The 22,066-nt window shown below is 41.7% G+C and overlaps 3 protein-coding genes across 5 annotated transcripts in view; 2 read left to right on the top strand and 1 right to left on the bottom strand.

Moving 5' to 3' along the window:
* The window catches only part of LOC118413444 (IgGFc-binding protein-like), a 59,404-nt gene extending 58,709 nt beyond the window's left edge, over positions 1-695 (bottom strand). Inside the window, exon 1 of the mRNA XM_035816826.1 lies at positions 404-695. The gene's annotated coding sequence lies outside the window, so the exon portion shown is untranslated. The remainder of the gene's footprint in view (positions 1-403) is intronic.
* The window catches only part of LOC118413445 (zonadhesin-like), a 17,425-nt gene extending 1,571 nt beyond the window's left edge, over positions 1-15,854 (top strand). Inside the window, exons 1-10 of one of the 3 annotated variants that reach the window (XM_035816829.1) lie at positions 1,215-1,231; positions 9,269-9,367; positions 9,858-9,911; positions 10,138-10,249; positions 12,561-12,669; positions 13,202-13,372; positions 13,856-14,061; positions 14,456-14,603; positions 14,792-14,964; positions 15,190-15,854. In XM_035816829.1, coding sequence (XP_035672722.1) covers positions 9,865-9,911; positions 10,138-10,249; positions 12,561-12,669; positions 13,202-13,372; positions 13,856-14,061; positions 14,456-14,603; positions 14,792-14,964; positions 15,190-15,468 — 1,245 coding nt within the window. In that variant the 5' untranslated portion in view covers positions 1,215-1,231; positions 9,269-9,367; positions 9,858-9,864 and the 3' untranslated portion in view covers positions 15,469-15,854. Of the gene's footprint in view, positions 1-1,214; positions 1,232-8,913; positions 9,038-9,268; positions 9,368-9,857; positions 9,912-10,137; positions 10,250-12,560; positions 12,670-13,201; positions 13,373-13,855; positions 14,062-14,455; positions 14,604-14,791; positions 14,965-15,189 lie in introns of those variants that run through there. The other 2 variants (XM_035816827.1, XM_035816828.1) reach the window with 2 other exon arrangements.
* Positions 15,855-17,424: 1,570 nt separating this feature from the next.
* Positions 17,425-22,066, top strand: part of LOC118414219 (zonadhesin-like) — a gene marked incomplete in the record, with an annotated part of 5,508 nt that continues 866 nt past the window's right edge. Inside the window, 7 exon segments of the mRNA XM_035818105.1 lie at positions 17,425-17,828; positions 19,179-19,290; positions 19,810-19,918; positions 20,041-20,246; positions 20,669-20,813; positions 21,264-21,425; positions 21,706-21,881. Of these exon segments, the coding sequence (XP_035673998.1) occupies positions 17,782-17,828; positions 19,179-19,290; positions 19,810-19,918; positions 20,041-20,246; positions 20,669-20,813; positions 21,264-21,425; positions 21,706-21,881 (957 nt within the window).

The raw sequence follows: 22,066 nt of genomic DNA on the forward strand, positions 1-22,066 counted from the left end.
TCATAGCCTCCTCTTAATTTAGAGCTCGCAGACTCGTCGTCCGATCGATTTTCGCTACATGTGACTGGGGTATAAACCAGGCCATCGGATCTATCTTTCGACTCTTCACCCAGCGTAAGCCAATAGGTAACTTGCAGTCGATAAAACTGTACGTCTGAACTGTCTGTATCTAGTGTAAGCTCATGACGAAAACTTTATAAAAATCGCATTATCATGCGCAGCACGTTGCCATGTTCTTTTACATCGATGGATAGAAAAGACTACATAAAAAAGGGCATTTTAAAACAAACAGCAACTCCCCCTTCTTTAAGCAAGATTGAGAAAGTCAACATCATTTCACTGGCGATTTTAACTGCATGAATGTGACTATGGGCGGTGAGACAAAATAAAGTGCAATCCTCACCTCGTAAGAATGCCGAAGACACGGTGCGACCCGCAGGCTAGCCTGTCCGGGAGTCGAGGTCGCCTTACCTCGCCACTCCTCCAGCAAAGGTACACGGCAACTTTGTGGTACAAGAGTCTGAATATCACAAACTACACGAGAAACCACTTTCCAACCAATCTTCCCAGTACCAGAGCACGCCGCCGACCCGTCCGAAAGGCAGCACCTCGGACCTGGGACTGAACGTGCACTCGTGTGCACCAAGATAATGAAATAATTACATCCGAACAAAAGGACCTGAACAAAGACGTCATTGAAGCTGATAGTCCAGGTAAAATTATGATTTCAATAGGGGAAGTTGTACCTTATATCTTCAACCAGAGGGAATATTCTAAAGACACTTGACTTTGCATCGGCAGAGGCGACGACAATTAACCATTTTATACCTGTTTCATTCGACTGTATCCTCAGTATTCTAACTGCAAAAATGAGCCTCCATTGTTTTACGACAATGGTCTCGCCCAGAATGTGCGTTGTTCCATGACGCACCAGAATCTCCTCCAGGCTAAGGTGGGCCGACAGATTGTCTAACCAGTCAGTCTTTGATGCAGATACCTTGAATGTCAGGGGTTAGTGGCGATACTGTTGCTATGGTAGATGGGATTTGATCACCATGTCTATAGGCTTATAGATAACCTTTCGCACATTCAGAAGATAAATAGGGCATTTCTTTCCTCCCATTCCGGTGTATTGGCTGACATTAGGCAGTAGGTGCGTTTGGGTGTCCTCCCGTCTGTTTCACTGATAAGTTTGGCACGGATGGTTCGGTATCTGAACTGAATAATGTGGGTATGTATGACTTTGAAACTTTAGACTTTGTTTTCATTGACAATGAGACAAGTCATTACATAGGTCTGCCTAGGCAGCTTTGGGCCTCTAGCGGCAGACCCTACAAAAATGCGGACGTACATACAAAAAATCCATTACAAAAAAAAACATAACAATATAGTACACTAAAAATAGTCAATACCTAAAAATTTGTCATGCATCTACAGATATCAAAGGAATTAATCTATACCATATATAGCAATGTTACCTAAGAGATTGGAGTAGGTGGAAGGTCAGTATGACTTAATTTTAAGATCATGACAAAAGGTGGGTTCCGCAGCGGGCCTTGAACTCTCGGAGAGTGGCAGAGACAGTGACGTGTTTTGGAAGGCTACATTTTTTTACATCGACTAAATTTTCTTTTTTTAATCCTCCATGCCTGCTGCGACTTAGTGCCCAGCCAGATGTTGACCAGACAGGGAAGATGACCTAATGAACCGGCTATAAGTGCAATAGTCATTTACCACTTAAGCACAATGTAACCAGGGACACTGCAACCCGGTAATTATGGATATACTTGGAGCAAAGGACAGCAAAGTGATAGTCGGAGTGGTCAACGTTGAAATGTTTTGATGTAGGCTTAATGTCAACAGATGATTTGATATTCTAGCACAGAAAAAAGACTACTTATAACATAGCTCCGTGATATAGTTCAGTGAACATAGTACCTTGATGGAGGTCATTGACCTCTTACTACAGCCACCCGCACTGTACACTGTAGAGTATATTACCTAGAAAAAGGATCACTTGTAGCATAGCTTCGGGATGGAGGTCAATCACCTTTAATGGGGGCATTGTTTATGTCGGTATCAGTGTGTTCGCACCTGTAACTCAAGATCTCTTTAATGGATTATTTTCAATTTGACATGTCGCTATTAAAGTCCCGATGATGCACGGTGATTTTAGACACCGTAGCAGCATGTCCACGCAAGACAGACTTACAGAACGATACAGAAAGTATTGTGGTACGGTTCATAAACATCTGTTGGTCGCCTGTCTGGAGATCCGATAATTTGTTACTCTCCAAGCAAAGGATACTGAATGGTATTATAACAAACAACTACCTACCTAGACATAAATGGAAACAGGTTTCAAAGATATTGTTATAACTGGTTCACATACAAACACCATAATTACTTCGCGGAGGTTTGTGTCCTACGGACTCTTGTTACAACATGAAACAGTCACTACAGAGAGAGGTAGAATAGACATCATATCGATTTAAGAATCTCTCAAATGTGATTTATGAAAGAAAAACTCAGATGACGATGTTAATGGCTATTTCCATCAAAATGAGAGTAAATTGTGTTTTGATAAAAGCCACTAGAAGATCCATGTAACATTCACAAACACTTCTCTATTGATGAAATGTTCCCTCTACAGGGTCACTGTGATACAAGTGTTACTTGCCTCATATTTATTCAAACGCCGCAGTAACTAAATGAAAACATCAGCATTTTAAAAAAACCACAGCAGACAACGCAGGTCAACCATTGTCCTCTATCTAGGTGACGTGCTTGATACAACTAACCCGCGGCGATGTACATGTTTTGAAAGGAGCTCATTCGTGCATGACTCTGCAGTATTTCTTACGTAGGTGTAGACGACATATCCTCACGTGCACTTCTTCAACGTTGATGGTGTCGTCCTATCACTATCATGACCGATCCACACAGGCATCCATCTTGTCGATAATGTCATCCTTTGACCCGGGTTTCGCCCTCTGAGTCTCCTGTATATATGACAGGTAGCTTGACCTCTGTCTTCTTGGAATGTGATGAAATGTGCCGTTCATACGCTGTGCAAAATGAATTCTCGAAAATATTATTGAAGTAATGTTATATATTTGTATGTGGAAAACTGCAACGCTTCATTTCATTGACGAGTATTCTTCGTCTTGGCTGGACTTCGCGAACGAAGATCATCTAGGGTCATCTAGGGCCCCGGGGGTTGGTCTACGTTGGCCACATGCACGTTGGTGGCTAGTCATTCCTATGCGGGACAGACACACCCGGCCACAGTGGTCGAGTATACTACTAACTATACTAAAGGTCAAAACGTCACATATGTGACAATTTATTTCAACCAGAGTTGCAATTGCTGTCAGGAAACATGAAATCTCTGCCTTATTGATTATTTTGCTTTACTGAGCATGGTTTGAGAAACGATGTATAGATAAAACTATATCACTCCAGGTCAGCGTTGTTCAGTAGTGACCAAAGACTTGTCATCTTTATCCAGTACCCGGCAACTGTCCTTGTCAGTTCCTGACCTCAGCTTGTATCTGAGAGACCTTTGAGCTGAACAAAACCGGTTTCTGTACAACGCACCGATTATATGCTATTGAAGAAAGATTCCCAGACAATGATTTGAATAAAGAATAAGCAGTGATACAAAACGTCTATCAAAACGTGGCTAAGTGGGCGAATGTGCGGTACATTTGTGCAGAAGAGCGCCGGACAAAAGCCAAAAGTGGGCGCCGGTCAGACAACTACGGTGACCAATAGTTCTGTTGATGACAAAGTATTCGTTTCCATCAACTTAAACAGTGATTATTCCTGATCCCATCAGTCCGACCTGTGAGTGTGAGCAGAACATTCCACTCAAAAGTGTATATAACCACTCAAAATACGTCGGCAGAAATGGTTCATAGAGACAGAAAGTGTGTACTATCAAATGCAGGAGTTCATACAGATTGGTTTGGTATCAAAACAATATTGCATTACAGTTTATACAGTCAACACTTGAGAGGACAAGGTCGGTCTCCGCCTCGGGTGCATGAGCGATGAGAGAGTTAGCAACAAACTGTCAAGGTTGAACTGATTCTTTGCTTGACACTTTTTACCATCTTTAGCCACAGTACCTGAAGTCTACGATTCTGCGGAGATGGCAGGATAGCGATACTTTATCCAACTGTACGAACCACAGTTTAATCATCCATACGACTCGTTGCCAGATGGCTGTCTGGAATGATTTTTTACTTTCGCCATCGTTATCTGTTTCGACCTTCTAAAATGAAGATGGGAGTTGGTTTCCTTAGAAAAAAGGAAATTTCTAATATGCTTCGGAAATTGACTGAAAATGACAATCAAACAAATCCACTGTTCCCCGTATGAAATGCTCTCTAGTTAAAATCTGAATGTTTTGTACCAATTTGTCAACAACCTTGACATCCTTGTGATGCCATAAGGCTACGCAAGAAAAGGGTACGTTAGTACATTGCCTACGTGAATCATTCTACGATCGCCCTGCCCGAAGGCACATCTGTGTTGCAAACCAATGTCACACTGCCATCCGATGCAAGAAGACATAAGTAAAAAAGTATTGTGGTGTCTTTAACGACCTTTAACGACCAATAAGTTTCATCTGTCATAAAAAATTATCTTTGGCACCAACTAGTACAACAATGGCTTTGTACAGCGCAACGTAATGTCATTAGCATCTCCGTCACCACATTTGTGCCACGGACCGCCCCAGAAAGGAGCGTCCTATTCGTCATGTGATCCATGACGCTGGTGAACATCAATCTTGTACAAAGTCATTGATGCCCTGACAGCAGGCCCGCCACCGATGGCTGGGACCTGGACGGGGTCGTTTGGCGGCACAAGTAGTTATTGAAATGTCAGTGCACACTAGATATGACGTTAACCATAATCACCCAGTGCTGGTGTCATTAGATACTGCAGCAGATTCTAAGTAACAAGATAAATACTGGATCACTCATGCATTCTAAAGAGATGAACTTGTTATAGAATGCTTGGAGACTTCGGAGAAAGCGGCGCGCCGAAACAAATAATTCTGTCGAGTGCCTTTTTATGGGATAATGATGATTGACTCAAACCGCAACAAGTTTATCAATATCACATTGATATTCATCTCATCAATGCGATGTAAATATATAAATACAATTACAAATTTTCAAGGTAATAAAGACTCCAAGTAGGAGTATAATACTGTAAATGCAGAAACTTTCGCGGTGGTTTAATGTTCGCAGTTTTCGCGGTGGCCGCTTCACCGCGAACTTAAAACCACCGCGAACATTTTTCCATGGCAGTAAAGATGCACTCTCACCGGACGTGGGGTACGCTTGCGGCATTGCGGGGTTCGAAAGTTACTCAACGAATTTCAGTGAACGAATTTTGTTACTTGTTGTGTATTTTGTCGTCTTCTATGGCATACTTTTACGTACTTTTACGCAATATCTGAATGATAAAAATCGTGAACGAACGAACGCAGTGAACGAACGTAGCAAGAGACTACAGTGCATGGTGCTACCGCGAAAAGTCATTTTCCCGCTACCGTGAAATCAAATTCCCGCATTTGCAGTACTACGAGACACGCGCTAATCACTTAACGGCTGAACAAACAACACGACCTTCGGCACGTTGACACATCATCTACGCCAGATCGGTGTACCGAAAGTGCGAAAAGGAACGAAAAGGAACGAAAAGGAACGAAAAGGAACGAAAAGGAACGAAAAGGAACGAAAAGGAATGGAGTATGAAGCAAACTTAAATAAAATCAATGAGAATATAAGGAATCGGTACTGCGGGCGTTAGAAGCCTATGAAACGTGTTTTATTTTACCGAGAATTTGACATTATCAAATTTTTACAGCGCTGTTTCAGGCTGTTGTTTTTGTGTGGCTAAATTATTCTTTGAAGATCTGCGAAATACAAAGAAACGGAACTGAGATAAGAAAGTAAGGACTAAAATTCATTGGGTGGTAGATGAATATCGATTATTATACATTTTCAGGATGAGGCAAGATTGTAACGTTGTTGTTGTATTTGGGTGGCTTTTATTCTCCCTAGAGGGGAGCGCCGCATGCAAATGACCCGCGAAATCCGGTCAGGAAAGATATGCTAATAAACTGCTGCCCCACGAGCATGACAGCTCCTTTTAACAGGGCCAACAACATGGTTTTCTGGAGACTGGAGACATATCTTCTCGCTCGTTCACAACGAAAGAAAAGCTGTAAAAGGAGAGACATATATACATTGTACCAAAGAGATTTCATCAAGTTGTACCATGAGTATTCATCATTTTGGCGGGAAGAAAGGTGCCAACGTGAGGAATTTGTGCAAAGGATATTGGTAAATATAATTTCTGTCAACAATTTTCCGTCATATTCAATACAAATAAATTTCTGCCTCTTGCGACCGACATCAGGCCCTCGCTGATGATAAAAAATCCCAATGCCGGGTTTAGATGTCCTGGTTGCAAAACAAATTTAAGGCGTTGTATTAATATTAATGAAAGTGTGAAAAAAAAGGAAGGAAAAATAATTCCCAACATGCTGGGCTCGAACTTCCGATCGTCGACTTCCCTGGGTTCGAACATGCGACCTATATTTCTCTAAGGTCAAGTTCTTACAAATTGTGCAATACATATACTTGTAACTTTGCTATCATTGCATTTTTTTAACAACTATATCCACATAGCATGGCTTTTTATGATAAAATATGCGCAATCGTTCTCGACATAATCCATTTCTTCTTGTGAAATTTTATAATATAAATGTAATATGGATATTCTACGGAATGTTATAACCACATTAACACGTACATGAACATAGATATGCATAGATAGGTCTCATCAATATTCATTCCTCCATTGAACCATTGCTATAGGAATTTCGTGGAACAAGCCGCAAAATGCATTTGCCGATCACAGTTTACCTTTTCCTAATATTACCATCGATTTTATTTGAATTTGCTTCATACTTCGTTCCTTTTCGCACTTTCGGTAGCGAAATTTTTGTTCCTTTTCGTTCCTTTTCGTTCCTTTTCGTTCCTTTTCGTTCCTTTTCGTTCCTCTTCGTTCCTTTTCGTTCCTTTTCGTTCCTTTTCGTTCCTTTTCGTTCCTTTTCGCACTTTCGGTAGACCCCGCCAGATGGGTAGGCAAAACCGGCTCTGCGCCATGGCAGTGTGGTTTACAGCTGCGTTCTTCTACGCAAACCTGGCCGCGGGGCGAAAACTTAACATGTTTTCGTCTAGAAAAAAATATTCAGGAAGTACATGTTACATCCTCGACGATCGATAGAAAGCGACATATGTTCTTCACGTTTCATTTGGCCACGGTTTGAATTTTAGCAAGTGCTATAAATTATGGTGTAATCTTCAGACGATTCATGTTGATCTCGTCCTCTTGACTCCATGTTTACAAAATGTGGCATCATACTATCGAATTGCTAACGCTATTTCGAGTGTGACCAATGCAAGTATGACCAAATTTCGTCTTATGACCTTGAAATGGATGATTAAAGATGCCATCTGAAACACATAGGGTCGTATTTGATATTCTAGATAATTCTATGTGTTTGGTACTTAACTTGCACCATTTCACCTTTCAAACGTGCTAATTAGACCCGGCACGTTGTGACAGACATTGTTTGTTTGAATGGATGCCGTGAAGTGGAAGATATGGAGGAAAGGTCGCACCAGTCTGTGAAGTCAAGTAGCAATGCTAGTCATCAAAGCAACAAGCGATCGCTACAACTGACCCCTGGCCCTGTGGCCGGTCACCGTCCCTAAACCAACAGTCTGATACATGTCGTAAAACAAAGACGATCGAACTCAACTTTATAAAATTACACTCAACTAATGATTTGTGTTTTGGGATGTTTATGCCGAACGACTCAACAAAAAACGTGTTTATTTGCAAAATCATGCCCGAAGGCTAATTGCACAAGGACTAAGAGAAGTAATCAGTGTGGTACATAAAAAAGTAGGCTAGTGTCTAACAACTACATGATACAATGAATACTATTGTCGGGTTTGACTTCTTTTAAGGCAGTGGTTAATGAAATGTCCCACGTTCTGTATGATGGTGGTATTTTGTGCTTTTAGTAGAAATATACTTACGTCACCATCAATATCGTATAGTTCTAAAGCGCCTCCTATCGAATCATCGCAGCCTACAGCATGTATCACCTACGTGAAGATATGACTATGAGTCATCTGCTGCAGGAGACAGACCAACAGGTTTTACAACATTTATATCGCCATTAGCGATCTCCTAGACAGGTCAGGGTCGGCCTTACCTCTATACTAATGCAGCTGTGGGCATTTCTGACTCAAACAGACGAAAACCATGCAGCAAACTACATGTAACACCATCCGGGATAGATTATTGAGTTATAACATTCTAAATGAGCTCTTGGAATAAAACTGAAGTGCACGTGACGCTAACACAAGGCTGAGTGAACTTTCTCCCGTGATAAGCCTTACACAATCTGGTGATTTACGCACACGAATTGCACACGCCTGTGGGTGGCACCGAAGGATTGAACAATAAAAGACAGACAAGTATCAAAATGGCCCAAGGATTAGAATATAACGTAGAATGCCAAAGAAGTATGCTGCAGCCAAGCAGATCGTGACGGAAATTCGGACACGTACGCGTCATAAAATCACATTCTGGGTAATCAATGGGTACGAAGTAATCAATCAATCAATCTATCAATCAGTTAGGTTTATTAAGTAGTTTGCGGTCTGCTGTATGACCAGGTGTGTATGATATTATGCAGTGTGCACGTGGATAATAGAGACCCTGCCCATCACAGCTCATTACCCTGTACGGGCATCACCCTAGCTCTAGGCACACTGCCATGGCAGACTACTCTTGGGCACTTATAGAGTTGTTTCTTGTCGCGTGCTGAGATCCCTTTCTAATACGAATTTCTGATTCTATCTAGTACATCTAAACAGTTTCCGCATCTTTTGACGACATCACATCACTTGTCTCTAGTCGATTGGAATATACCGTACATATCTTTTTATTATTTGATCCGTAAAACAGTAAAACAACTCTACTAACACCACACAAAGTTCAAACAAAATCATGTACATTGTATGCTTCAATGTCCTAGCAGAATACACACTTCCTTATTATTTCACCGACCATTCGCGGAAATGCGATAGTTTTCTAGTTTTCAATATGCTGTAAGGTTGTTGGTATGTTGTGCGACTGAAACGTGCAAATTGCTTTGCTGCAGCCGAGGCGTATCTCAATAAGGGGTCAGTGCCAGAACTCGTCTCTACACGGCAGAAAGGCAGGTGGTGTTGACTGTGTGAGACATTGAATGAGAAGACAGGTAGGTGTAACAGATAATTTACTGTATCATAATCCACTTGCATTCGTATACAAAAGGCCTTTTAACGGTGTATATGACAAATGGCGTGTTGTCGCCCTAGTCGTAATAAGCAATAACATGTTTTACGTTCTATATAATTATATAGAAAGAGAGAGCTGCCCGTGCCAATTAGGACTTAGTCTAGTGTTTCGCTCTGCTTGAGTTAACAGTAGAATTTCACATATTGGGCTGTTGGTAGTTTTCATTGGAGTAGAAGAACATCGAATCATCACGCACTGACTGTGATTTTTTTTTTCACTTTGGGTCAACAGGACATTTACAATGTATTGAAATTAAGCATTAATTACTAGTACTATGATAACGTAAAACTATCCACTTCTCTCATGACATATTGTTGCAATGTTGCGTTCTGCTTAATGTGCTGATCTAATAGACAGAAACATCATTCTTCATTTCCATCTTTCTCTCTTCTCCCCGGCATCATTTTCAGTTGAAGAATGGGAACCTGGAGGACAGTGGTTCTGTTCATAGGAATGCTCACAAGGTAGGTAAAGCTATTCACAATGCGTACGTCTTCCCCAGTAACTAATATACAGGACAGTGTGACTAGCTTGTAAATACATGTAACGTTTTACGTGTAAGAATTGGTCTGGTCATCTTCTTGTTTACCTAAGAAACATTCTTCTCACCACTGTACTTCTTACCACCTTCTATGCCATTACCAGATGTGCATTTATCAGAACTTATATCCTAAATCCACCTGGTTTCAGCGTGGCGTGTCTGTCATGTCCGTCATGTAAGGAACAACATTGCTCCCAGCCACCTCCATGTGTAGGGGACATTGTCAAGGACCCATGTGGATGTTGTGACGTGTGTGCAAAAGTAAGAAAAACTCGACATTTTTTTCATTTATTCACAAGCTCATAGTACTGTATTGCTAGGCGGTGTTCAATAGTGCTGACTACCTAACTAATTACCTGCATGTATACAGGTATGGTTTTGATGCTGGTGGGAACTTTTCGGTAGCCGGGGATGTAGGGCGCTGTATCTCGTGAACGGATGGTGCAAGCACGACGATTTTTGGTACGTGGGTTGGGGGTGGTAGCTTGACACTCAGGTTTGATTTTGGGCCTCCTGGCGTTTGAACTTGACATTGCAGGTGGCATTTTTGGTGTTTTTGGGGCACTTTTGGCGCTGTGTGTCCGGAACGATACGCGCGATTGCGACGATTTTTGGTGCATGGGTGGGGGGTTGTTGCCTGTTGCCTAGGATTGACTTTGGGCCTTGTCGCGTTTGAACTTGACCCGGCAGGTCGAATTTTGTGTCCGGGAGGGGTGTTTCCGGAGTTATATCTTCTGAACGGCTGGTGCTGGCGCGATGATATTTGGCACATGTGTCGGCGGTGGCTGAATAATGCTCAATTTTGATTTTGGCGCCCTTGGTGCTTGAACTTGACATTTTAGGTTACCTTTTGTGCGGGCACGGGGCGTGCGCTGTATCTCCGGAACGCAAGGTGCCATTGTGTTGCTATTTGGTACGTGAGTTGTTTGTGGTGTCCTGGTGGTCAGGTTTGATTTTGGGCCTCCTAGTGCTTGAACTTGATACTGTATAGGTTGACCCTGTTTTTGTGTGGTTGGGGCATCCTCCCAATATCTGCTTGGTTTTAAAAACAGATTATGGTTGGGTGTAGAACCATCATCTGGCCTGGGCCACCTTCAATGTATCAGGTTACTTAGTGGCACTGACAGTTTGCCAGATGACGGGAGTGTACAAGATTATATATCTGTTGGTCAGGTATAATTGGAGTTTGCTTATTACTCTTTGTGGTGTTTCTAGAGCTGTATAGTACTGAGTTTTAAGTTTCGGTACAAGTTCCTTTACCCTGTTGGAAATCATGGTTGAACTTGAACTTAAACAGAAGAAGATGCAATTTTCTAATGTGGAGGAGAACTGTATAGAGTGTGGGCATAAGAGAAAGGTATGTGTATGATTTGTCCTGTGTTTCTTTTTGTTTCTTTGGTAATGCCATTTCCATACTGTATACAGGTAATTTGTTGTTTTGGGCTAGTCATATTCGCTTGGTTTTTGGGCCTGCTTAATCTATGGTACAGGTAGGGTTAAGTGGTGGAGGCTTAGCTTTGTTCTGTTTTAAATTCAGTATCGTTTGTTGCATTTTGTCGCGGCAAATATATGATGAAATTCCCCTTCTAAGCAACTGCTCATTGGTTTGCGGGGATGTTTGCTGGGTGTTTGCTCTGACTACAACAGCTTCTGAACTTTTAAAAGCTTCCATTGCCAGCAGCTTGCCATCTATAAATGGGATTGACAAGGACATTTTTCATAGTAAATTATGCTGTTAAATTTGGCTTAGATACTACAGGAGATTTAGGTTTGGGTTGGATGGATTGAATGAAAATATCATACCACCCTGGGGACTAACTGTTGCTGCTGCATGGGGGCTACCACTATTCATATTGTCTAATGTCTATGGAACTACAGATAAAAGTATCATTGGTCAAATTATGCAAGTAACATTCCGATGTCAAGTGAATAACACCCCAGAAATAAATCTTTAATGAATATCATTGGAAGAACACAAACCAAGGAGACTTAGCAGCTGCATTAGGTCAGTACATTGAAATAGGAAGATATTAGTATATCATGTGACAGAGTATATGGGCCATCTGAGACAAAAAAAGGTAGCGTCTCAACAACTTCAAAGTACTGTGGTTGGTTACATTCTTAAGAAATCCAAAATAAGTAATGTTCATCCATGTCCAAACTTACAAATTCAGAAAATGGAATTTCAGAGTCAGACTTTTGCATGGTGCACAACCAACACGGTAAAAAGCTCATTTTTCCAACCACGTACCACAGACAAAAAGGCAAAAATACACAATAGGTCTACAGAAACCCAATACATTTCATGCAGGCCTGAGGTCTACGAACTCTTGTTAAATTAAGATATCTAGTAGCTTTAGTATTAGTACAAAGAACTTGTCCTGAAGAATAAGCTATTGGAAGCTAGTAGAACTAGAAACAATTCCACGCTTATTAACACCCATTGTAAGCGAAATTAATGCAATTTTGGAAAACTATTCGCCTCCCCCAGGAATATCAAAGATCACCCGTGCCAATAATTGCGCTTGCTTAGAGTGTTTACCGATGGTTATCATCTCTCATTATACCACAGGTGGAGGGAGAGAGATGTGGCGGACCATGGAAGATCTCCGGAGAATGTTCCTCTGGGTTGTTCTGTGACAAGGACGATGATGACTTCAATGCAGTTGGAGTATGCAAACGTGAGTGCCACGTGAAGCCATACAACTGCCTTGTGCCCTTTGATTTGTTGCACGCGACTGAATCAGTGAATCATGTTTTCGAATGGCTGAACACTGCTTTGTGCAGTTCACCAATCAGGAATGTATAATGCAAACTTAATGCATTTAGCCCCATTGGGGCATGAACATGCAAAAAACATCATTGTCATTGTAATTGTCATAATCATGACAAATAACAAAGAGTATCGGTTTAGAATTAGCAGGATAGACTTTCTACTCTCATCACTCACTCATTCATTCAATGATTCGATCTTTTATGAGCTCGCCATTGTTTTATATATAAAGCACTCAATCTTACTCTTAACAGTTTTACGAATCTCACCTGATATGGCCATTAAGATATGCGATGTATGTAAACAGAGTGGACAAAATCACTTTTGGTCAACGCATGAGTAGAACTAGAAAATGAAGCCTGTAGGTATTGGTTCAGCGTATCTAGGATCAGAAAAATCACAGATAACAGCACAACATTTCCAACTCGAACATCCCACAGCTAAGAAGTTGCTGTGCGGGTCCAACAGTCATTTCTCCATGTGCGGGGGAATGTGCCGCCCCACCTGTGACAACCCATCTCCGATCTGCCCGGCCGTCTGCTTCCCCGGATGTGCTTGTGACGAGGGCTTCGTCTGGTCAGGGGACACCTGCATCCCTCTCAAGATATGTCGTAAGTATTGGCTTTTAAGTTTCTTATAAATGGACTATAATTTAGTTTATCAATGTTTGGGCATAACGTTAATATATAAACAAAGGAGGAAGAGCAAACTCACTGCCATATCTCGAAACCGTTTTCAAGACAAAAAGGCAGTATTAGTATATTTTTAAGAAGACGTTGATTTTATCATCTTGCTGTTAAGACTATCATTCAGCGTCCACAGCTCAACAGAGAGAGAAAAGATAGGTTGACACAATGTATAATTTATTACCTCTATGAATGCCATGGAGATTATATTTTCAGTAGCGTTTGTCTGTCTGTTGTTGAACAAGATAACCCCGAAACGGCTGGATGGATTGGTTTTATACTTGGTGTGTTGGTAGGGTGTGACAAAAACTGGAAATTTTGGGCCACCTAGCGGCTTTCCTTGATTTTACATGGTGTTGATACGTGAACAGCCGCAGGAGTTAAAACGAATTTTGGGTTTGCCGACAGCTAAGAAGTGTCCCGCTGGAAGCCACTGGTCCATGTGCGGTAGTGATTGTCCTCCATCTTGTAAGGAGCCGATCCGAGCATGTAATAAGATGTGTGTGCCCAGCTGCGTGTGTGACGTCTGGGATCACGTGTGGCACTACGACCGCTGCATCCCGCTGAAACAGTGTCCGCCAGAAGGCTGCAAATACAATGGAAGGACATATAAAGTAAGTGTTTCTACATGCTTCAATGTAAAAGTCATATCATAATTTGTGTTGAACACAAACCGTATGTAATATCCTTTTCTTTTCTTTTGTGCTGATGTCTGATTTTGATGATGCGATGTACCGTATTACTTATGCTCCATTTGATCTGTCTTGATGTAACGTCTAGTACTTGTTTTGGTGTCTTATAAGCCCATGTGGCATGGGCGACTTGAAATCGCTAGACACGATGATATACATTCATTCATTTATTCATTAATTCATGCTTCACTACTGTTCATGTACTGTAAGGCAACAAATGAATAGATTCCATTTTGGAGTGGTATTAGAAACACTCCCCACTGATATAATGATAAGTGGTATGTTAAGCATTGTCTTTAATTTTGCCCTGGAACAGGAAGGGGATTCGTGGGGTGAGGAAGATCAGCCAGGCAAGAACTGCTTCTGTCGCCAGGGAAGACCCCAGTGTCTGTTTGTGGACTGTTTCCCCCCGACAAGCCGACACGTCAGGACCAAGGATGGCACTTGGGATTGCCAGAAACTCGGTAAGAGAAAATGGTCTTAAAGATGTTCAAGATCTGTTTTTGCATAAATTGTTACTCCAGCAGGTGATCAGGAAGAAGATATGAGACACATCACATGTGTTTGCTTGCAATTTCTTGAGAATAAAGGCATACAGCTGTACCTAGATTTCGGTCATCTCATTTATTCTGTTTCCTTCATTCATGTCCAGAGACTGGCCAGTGCCCCCAAGGTTACATCAAGCCACAGTCCTCTAAAGGGATGTTCTTCTGCTACCGTTTTGACACGAAGCGTCTTTCTTACGGTGATGCGGAGAGCAGCTGCCGTGCTGACGGCGGCCGTCTGGTCACCATCCGCGACTATCGCACACAGCTCTGGGTCGCGGTGAGTTCACATCTTCGTAAAAACGTTAACCCTTTCAGCGATATTCTACTTATTTCAACAGCAAACCGTGACAATCTTGGCAGATGATTTACGTTATCAGTATAGTGAAGGAAATGAGTTTGTTGAAGCCGTAGCTGAGAATAAACCAGCATTTTTTTAATAGGTGCCAGTGGTGTTTCATTGACTGATAACATTTAACGAACAGACATTGGATCTTTCCTACAGATTCGCACCGTACTCCAAATCCGCCAGAGCACGTGGATCGGCTTGGATGACAGGAAGACAGACAGACGACTCGTGTGGAGCGATTTGGTACCGTACAGCAGGAAGGACTACAAACGCTGGGACAGAGGTGTGCTGAACACGAAGAATAACGACTGTGCCTACATGAGTCGGCCTAGGAAGTACCGCTGGCGTTTAGGCTGGTGCAAGGCGAAGCGGCCTTATATTTGCGAGTACGATCCTTTCGCTGTGTCAGCCATCAGAGCTTATCAGGACTTCTAGTTGAAGATGAGTCGCGAATTCACTAGCCCATAAAACGACAGATGCGGTTTGGCTAATGCATAACAAGGCATGCGCAAAGATAACCAAATTTTACGACATTTTTCATTAAGCGGGGGGAAACCTAAGGCAGTTGAATGTTTTGTATTGACAGCTCCATATATTAGGTTTGTACCTCAAATTCACACTTTGAAAGTCTTAGGCAGTAGTTGTAGTTTGATTACTCTTCATTAGGTCATCTCTGTGTGTAGACTGTAAATTTAGGAGAATGAAAAAGAAGGAAGTTAGATTTGTAGCACGCCATATGCTTCTTCGTGCTTGTTGGTATTTCACTGTATCAGCTGTTATGTTTGGATTTATTTGCTGGTAATAAAACATGCTGCACGGTCTATTGAAACACGCATCATTTTTGTTGCTGTTTACCACGCATGTATGTGGTTATGTGGTTAGGATTTGGCTGTGATGAATGGGAACAATAATCATAGTAATATCAGATGTACAACGACATCAAAGGTTAGAGCTACGCATAATATGTATTTAGAGAGTCTCATCCAACATCAATTCGAAAACAGTTTTGCAACCTGTTTGCGACATATCGGGCAAAGCTATTAGTTACTTCAGGATTGTAGCAACCTGCCCCTCCTCTTTCCCATAGATAAGTTTCGACCATTTTGTACACACCAGTGGTCTCCCTAAACTTCCAGTTGAAACAATTATAGGTATATGCGCTTAGACTTTGAACTTCTTATTCTTCAGCATAGAATGGAACATAATCACCTCAGTGTGCGCTGTAGTGTTGCCAGAGGAGTATAGTCAAATCTGTGTTTGTTGTCATTGCCAGGGATATGGGGCATTATATCGTAGGTCACCCCATGGTAATCTCCAAGCAGATCCTACGGTGCCATAAGATAGTATCAAAGCTGGCCAGGGAATATAGCCGGCTAAGGGAGTCAAACGGGGAGTTTGATACTATACATTACGTACCGTGGATCTGGTTCGAGATTAACCCCATGGGCCAACTGAAGTGACAGCAAGATAATACTAACACACGCTAACTTTCCATTTTGTTTCAATTAATGACTTACGAGTATCAAATATAGTTCCCGGTAATAGATTCATCATCGATACATATTGATAATTCAAAGAGGCGCTTTGCAACAATATTTACAGTGTATCTGGCAGAGCTTATATGCAAGTGTTGTCTGGAATAGGAACGCCCATGTACCCTTTGGCACTAACATTTATAACAGGTGAGTTGTTAAACACAAAGGTATCACAACTATGATAAGGTATAACTGCTTATCCTGTAGGATGTTTGACAAAGTACAGTGAAATCAGCATGACGTCTTGTTCTATTTCTACTAAGGTATAAACAGATATATTCCATTAAATCTAATTTGTCACTTTATCTTAAGAACAAAAATCACCAGGCTTCTTGAAAGTCATCTTAGGGCCATCGAAACAGACAATAGTACGTACGCCGATCATGTTAATAGCCTTCAAAACACGTGGACGCCCAGGGGACTAGTACTGGTTTGTAGGCCCCGGCTCTTTTGAAGGTCTACTAAAAGGAGGCGTTGTCACAAAGTAGAATAAAACATACCAAATGTCTATACCCTAGTATAAACACTTTTATAATACAAATCTAAGAACCTTAGACATAATGATGCAGTGGACGGTGAAAACCCCTAAAATATTACCATGCTGCACTTTGACTTGAAATGTATCCAATGTGTCATTTAAGCTTTCTATTTGCAAGGTTACAGACACATTGGAAATGCTTTGGCAATGCCGATGTTGTACTATATAGGTGTGGTGCATTAATTGTAGTGACCTCTCCACCCTAGAGTCTAGAAGAGTTGTCTGCACAACTCATTCGAGCGTAATCGGCGCTAAGGCAGGTAACGTTATATTTTTCACATGCAGAGTTTAACATATCATATATATCGTAGTTGTTAAACAAAGTATAGAGGCAAGTTTAAAAACGTAAAATTTACTGGATGGCGTCTTGTATTTCGATGATTTAGATAAAAGCATGTACACAGATCGATGTTTGCTAAGATAAGGGCGGTCTCTTTTTTTCTCAATACACTGTGTGCTATCTGTCATGTCTTTTTGCTGAATGTTGATATTTTTCTCGTTGGATGTGAATTTTGGTGTCTTGAAATGAAATGGAAATATATATAGCGACATTTTCTCTGTGTCCTCATACTTATCCATTCCGACCCAATGTAAGTACTGACATCCATTTTGAATAATTTTACACTGTTTAATTTTCATTAATTTTCTCTTGCTGTCTCAAGTCCCCATTGGACCATGGGAGCTCTACTAGGGTGGTTGCTCCTGTTGGCAGCGGTCGGAAGGTGTTTTTCTTTCTTGTTTAAATTGAAGAAAATTATAATCACAATAACATTGAAAGCTCATGTAAGCTTTCGGTCAGCACAAGCTATGAAGCTTGTTCAGACGGCTTTGTGATTTTCACGGCTAGTATATTAACTATGATACAATTTGAGCACATTCATACTATGTTCTTAAGCTTTAGACCCATGGCATTATTTCCATTTTGAGGATAGTCATCTGCATGCTGTTAGTGCCATTACTACTCATGTATGGCTGTACAGTATTGGTCAGTCGTTGCATGCACACTTCGATATACTAGTAATGTTGTAAGTTTAGAATAGAGTAGGATAGAATGAATAAGAAAAGCAGTTGTAAGGTATCCCCTCCCCGGAAATTAGAGAACCAGCCCTGGTTGAGACAGGGGTATTCTGGGAAAAAACGAGGTCAGCGAGGGCAGATGTAGTGACTCTTACATTAGCATTGGTTGTGATCATGACCTGCATGACCTACATGATTTGCATGTTGGAAGGACAGACTGTTTAAGGCTCAGAGTTGACAAGAATGAATGAATGAACTTTATTGCACGACATTTGTACATGGTACAATTGTAAGGCAACAGTGATAAGTCAATTAATACAATGATATTCGTCTATAACTACATACATGTATAGTACAGGAATATGAACATAAATGGCGTATTGACATAGTGTAATATGCAAGTTAAACAAGTCGACCTGTTACTGTACAATAGATTCTCTCTTTTTTAGAGCATTACATATGTATTGGCCTAAATACGAAGATATGTTGTCTGGACATGACATAAGTAGAAGTGATAAATGAGTAGGACGCCAGCTGTTGAGAGAGAACAAAAGGGTAGTGTGTAGGAGACGGACGTGGGGACGTGTTCTCTCTGAGTCCTTCAGTGTATAGACAGGAATCCAGGGAAGGAATCTGGGTTTTGAAAGATTATAACATGACGGACTGGGTGGAATAAACAAGTGTGAACTGCAAGACGTTTCTGTATCTTCAATCGGAAAAGAACCTGGATCCAACATTAAGAACTTGGATCTAACAAACTAGATGTAACGTTACAGCCTGAAATAACTGACTCAACCCTGCCTAACTATCTAACGTACCTTCGCCCGAGGTTACCTGGGGTAGGGACCCATCTAAAGAGTCGTGTAACCAATACCTCGAGGCAGACGAGTTTACGAGTTTTAAAATCTTTTGTTCAATCATCAATCAAGGGGACCATTAATCGTGTTCATTTTAGGCGCAACGTTTTTATAACCATACTGTACTAACTATAGAGAATAGAATTATAAACAGTACTGCTGAATTCTAAACCTGAGGTGGTTTCTCAACAATGACAGGGTGGCTGCCCTGTCCTGCCTCCCGTGTGACCCCTCCAGCTGCCCGCCTCCTCCATCTTGTCCGGCTGACGTCGTCAAAGACGTCTGTGGATGCTGCGATGCTTGTGCAAAAGTGAGATTACTGTATAACATTGCCCATTACGTCATTCGTTCAGTAGTGTAAATGGATGGTCCAAGCACCAATATTATATTAATTGTAGACAAAAAATACACTTCATTTGATTTGATTGATCATTTCTTGTCAAGTATCATTAATCAACTAGTGGGGTCGTGTGGCGTAACTGCATGGTATTTAATTGACCCAGAACCTATAAAACCTGCCAGTGGGTTCCAATCATGTCATGCTATTTATATTCTGCACTTGGGAGGTGTACAAATGAGCACCTGTCTTCGGTTGGGAAGGTAGAAGGCTGTGGAAGGGGAGGAGTGGGCTCCGCCTTCCAGTATCGTAGCCGAGACATATAGTAGATACCAACCCACTGCCCTTACGACCTCAAAAGGAAATGGGGCCTGTATCTTCTGTATGTGCCTTTTATGTGGAACTAAGGAACCTATAATTCGAGTGCATTGCCACACAGTCTTTTTCTGTCTAGAGGCAAAAAAATAATTGAATTACATTTGAATATTTTAGGTTGCGGGAGAGACGTGTGGTGGACCTTGGTCGATATCAGGAACATGTTCGTCTGGACTGACCTGTGATAAGGATCCCAATGATTTCAACGCAGATGGCGTCTGCGTGGGTAAGACTTTTATCCTGCGAAGGTGGTGGGAAGATTTGATTTATTAAATCTGCATCTGAATTCATCTCAAACGTAAACGAACAATGACAAAATTGAAAATTAAAAAAAAACCTTTCCTATAGTTCAAAAATGTCCTCCTGGAAGCCATTGGAGTGAGTGCGGCAGTGCGTGCCCCCCGAAGTGCGGTGACGAGCCGCTGTTCTGCACGCTTCAGTGCGTGGCCCGGTGCGTGTGTGACGACAGGACGCACGTGTGGCACAACGGTGTGTGTATCCCCCGGGACTCCTGTCCAGGACACTTCTGCGAGTACAACGGAGAGCGTTATGAGGTGAGACAAAAAACATAAAAAAGTTCCCTTTATATTTCTCATTCCAAAAATAGAAGCCCTTCGTAGCAATGCGCCAGCTTGGAAAGCATCGTTTGTTACACGTAATCTTTGCAATGATAGAAAGACTCTGTTTAGTTAGTAGAAAGTAGATTCCCTCACTTTAGACACATGAGTAGCACTGACAAGTTTATATTCCTCATGCGTTTTAACAAACCGACCATAGCTAAACCCATAACGTTACAGTCCTACATATTCACGATTACCAAGAAGCGAGAAGAAGCCGAACTTATGTCTTAGACTAGATCTATGATACTTTTATGTATATACATATGTATGATTTGTCTTGTTGTGACCTGTACTTAGCTCGGTTGGACAAAAATGTACAATATAGGTCTTCATTTATTCATTATTGCTGATACCAGGTGGGAGAGTCGTGGGGCGTGCGAGAGACGGTCGGTAAGAACTGCCTGTGTGACGGCCGGGGAGAGAGATGTCTGTTCGTCGATTGCTCACGTGGAGCTGAACACTACCTTACTGAGGAAGGCGTCTGGGACTGCAGACCAGTCCGTGAGAAACTTTTCATGATAATACTTCATTCTAATAAACTATTGAAATTCGTTATGATCTATCTCATTTGGCAAACATGCACACAGTGAATGAACACCGGCGGACCTGCATACTGATCTGATAAATCAGGCCTAGGCAGTCATATGGAGGTCTACGAACTATCCCTAGGAATCACTAAATCTTTATATATCATAGGCTGATGATAGATTTTGAATTTTTCAGATACGCTTTTCCTCATATCATACTTGATCAAACATGGTGATAAATTTGTATTCTTCAATATATTCCTGTTGTGATGACGATCAGTTAACTACTTTTCCTTGATAAGGCTGGTTAGAGTACAGTTGCTCATGGACCTGCCATTCGGTCTACCAGTCAGAGATCTAGAAAGTGCAGCGTTTGCAAAACATCCTATCTAATATTTTCATACACCTTCTTTCCTCTCTCCAGCGACTCTGTGTCCTCCGGGAGTGGACGTGGTCAACTGTTTTGCTGACCCTTGTCAGGTCACCAAATGCCCCGCCTATCCTGCTGCCACCTGCCGGTCCAACTACTGCGGCGGCTGTAACGCTGTCTTCTTTGACGCCAACGGCAACAAAGTCAACTGCAATGGTACGGATGGTGTTCTCAAAATGTGACTTGTTTCTGCAGAGATAACTGGGTTGAAGTATGCTTTCTGCTGATGTTCCTCACAATACAAGATTTGTCTTCAACAAATACATGTACATGATATATGATGAATCATCGCAAAATTGATTCACTAAGATGTGCAGTGGCATTTCAGAATGATTCCTGATATATTATAAATGAACGGAAAACGGATAACATTTTGTCCTGTCTAAAATGTCCGCATCGAATTGTGATATTTTTGTTACATGTAAAATGTCCACAGCATACGGTGGATGCCCGCGTGGTTACACGAAGCCCTGGGCGGCCAGCAGGAGGCGCTCCCTCTGTTACCGCTTCGAAAGGAAGCCGGCGTCTTACAGCCAGGCCGAGTTCCGCTGCCGTGCTGACGGGGGGCGGCTCGTGACCATCCGGAGCTTCCTCGTACAATTCAGGGTCTCGGTGAGCACTGCTGTCGTTCTAGGTGTTCTCAACGATAGATTTAAGCTCTATGCTAAGAGAAATGTGAGGAGCTGATACGACTGAGGAGTAAAATAAAGCCAGCTCGGTCAGACTGTAGAATTGACATATTGTATAAGCTAAACTTTATAGAGCTACACTGCCAATATATGAAATAGCTACTCATG

Source organism: Branchiostoma floridae, chromosome 4 (genome assembly GCF_000003815.2).
Source record: "Branchiostoma floridae strain S238N-H82 chromosome 4, Bfl_VNyyK, whole genome shotgun sequence".
NCBI lineage: Eukaryota > Metazoa > Chordata > Leptocardii > Amphioxiformes > Branchiostomatidae > Branchiostoma > Branchiostoma floridae.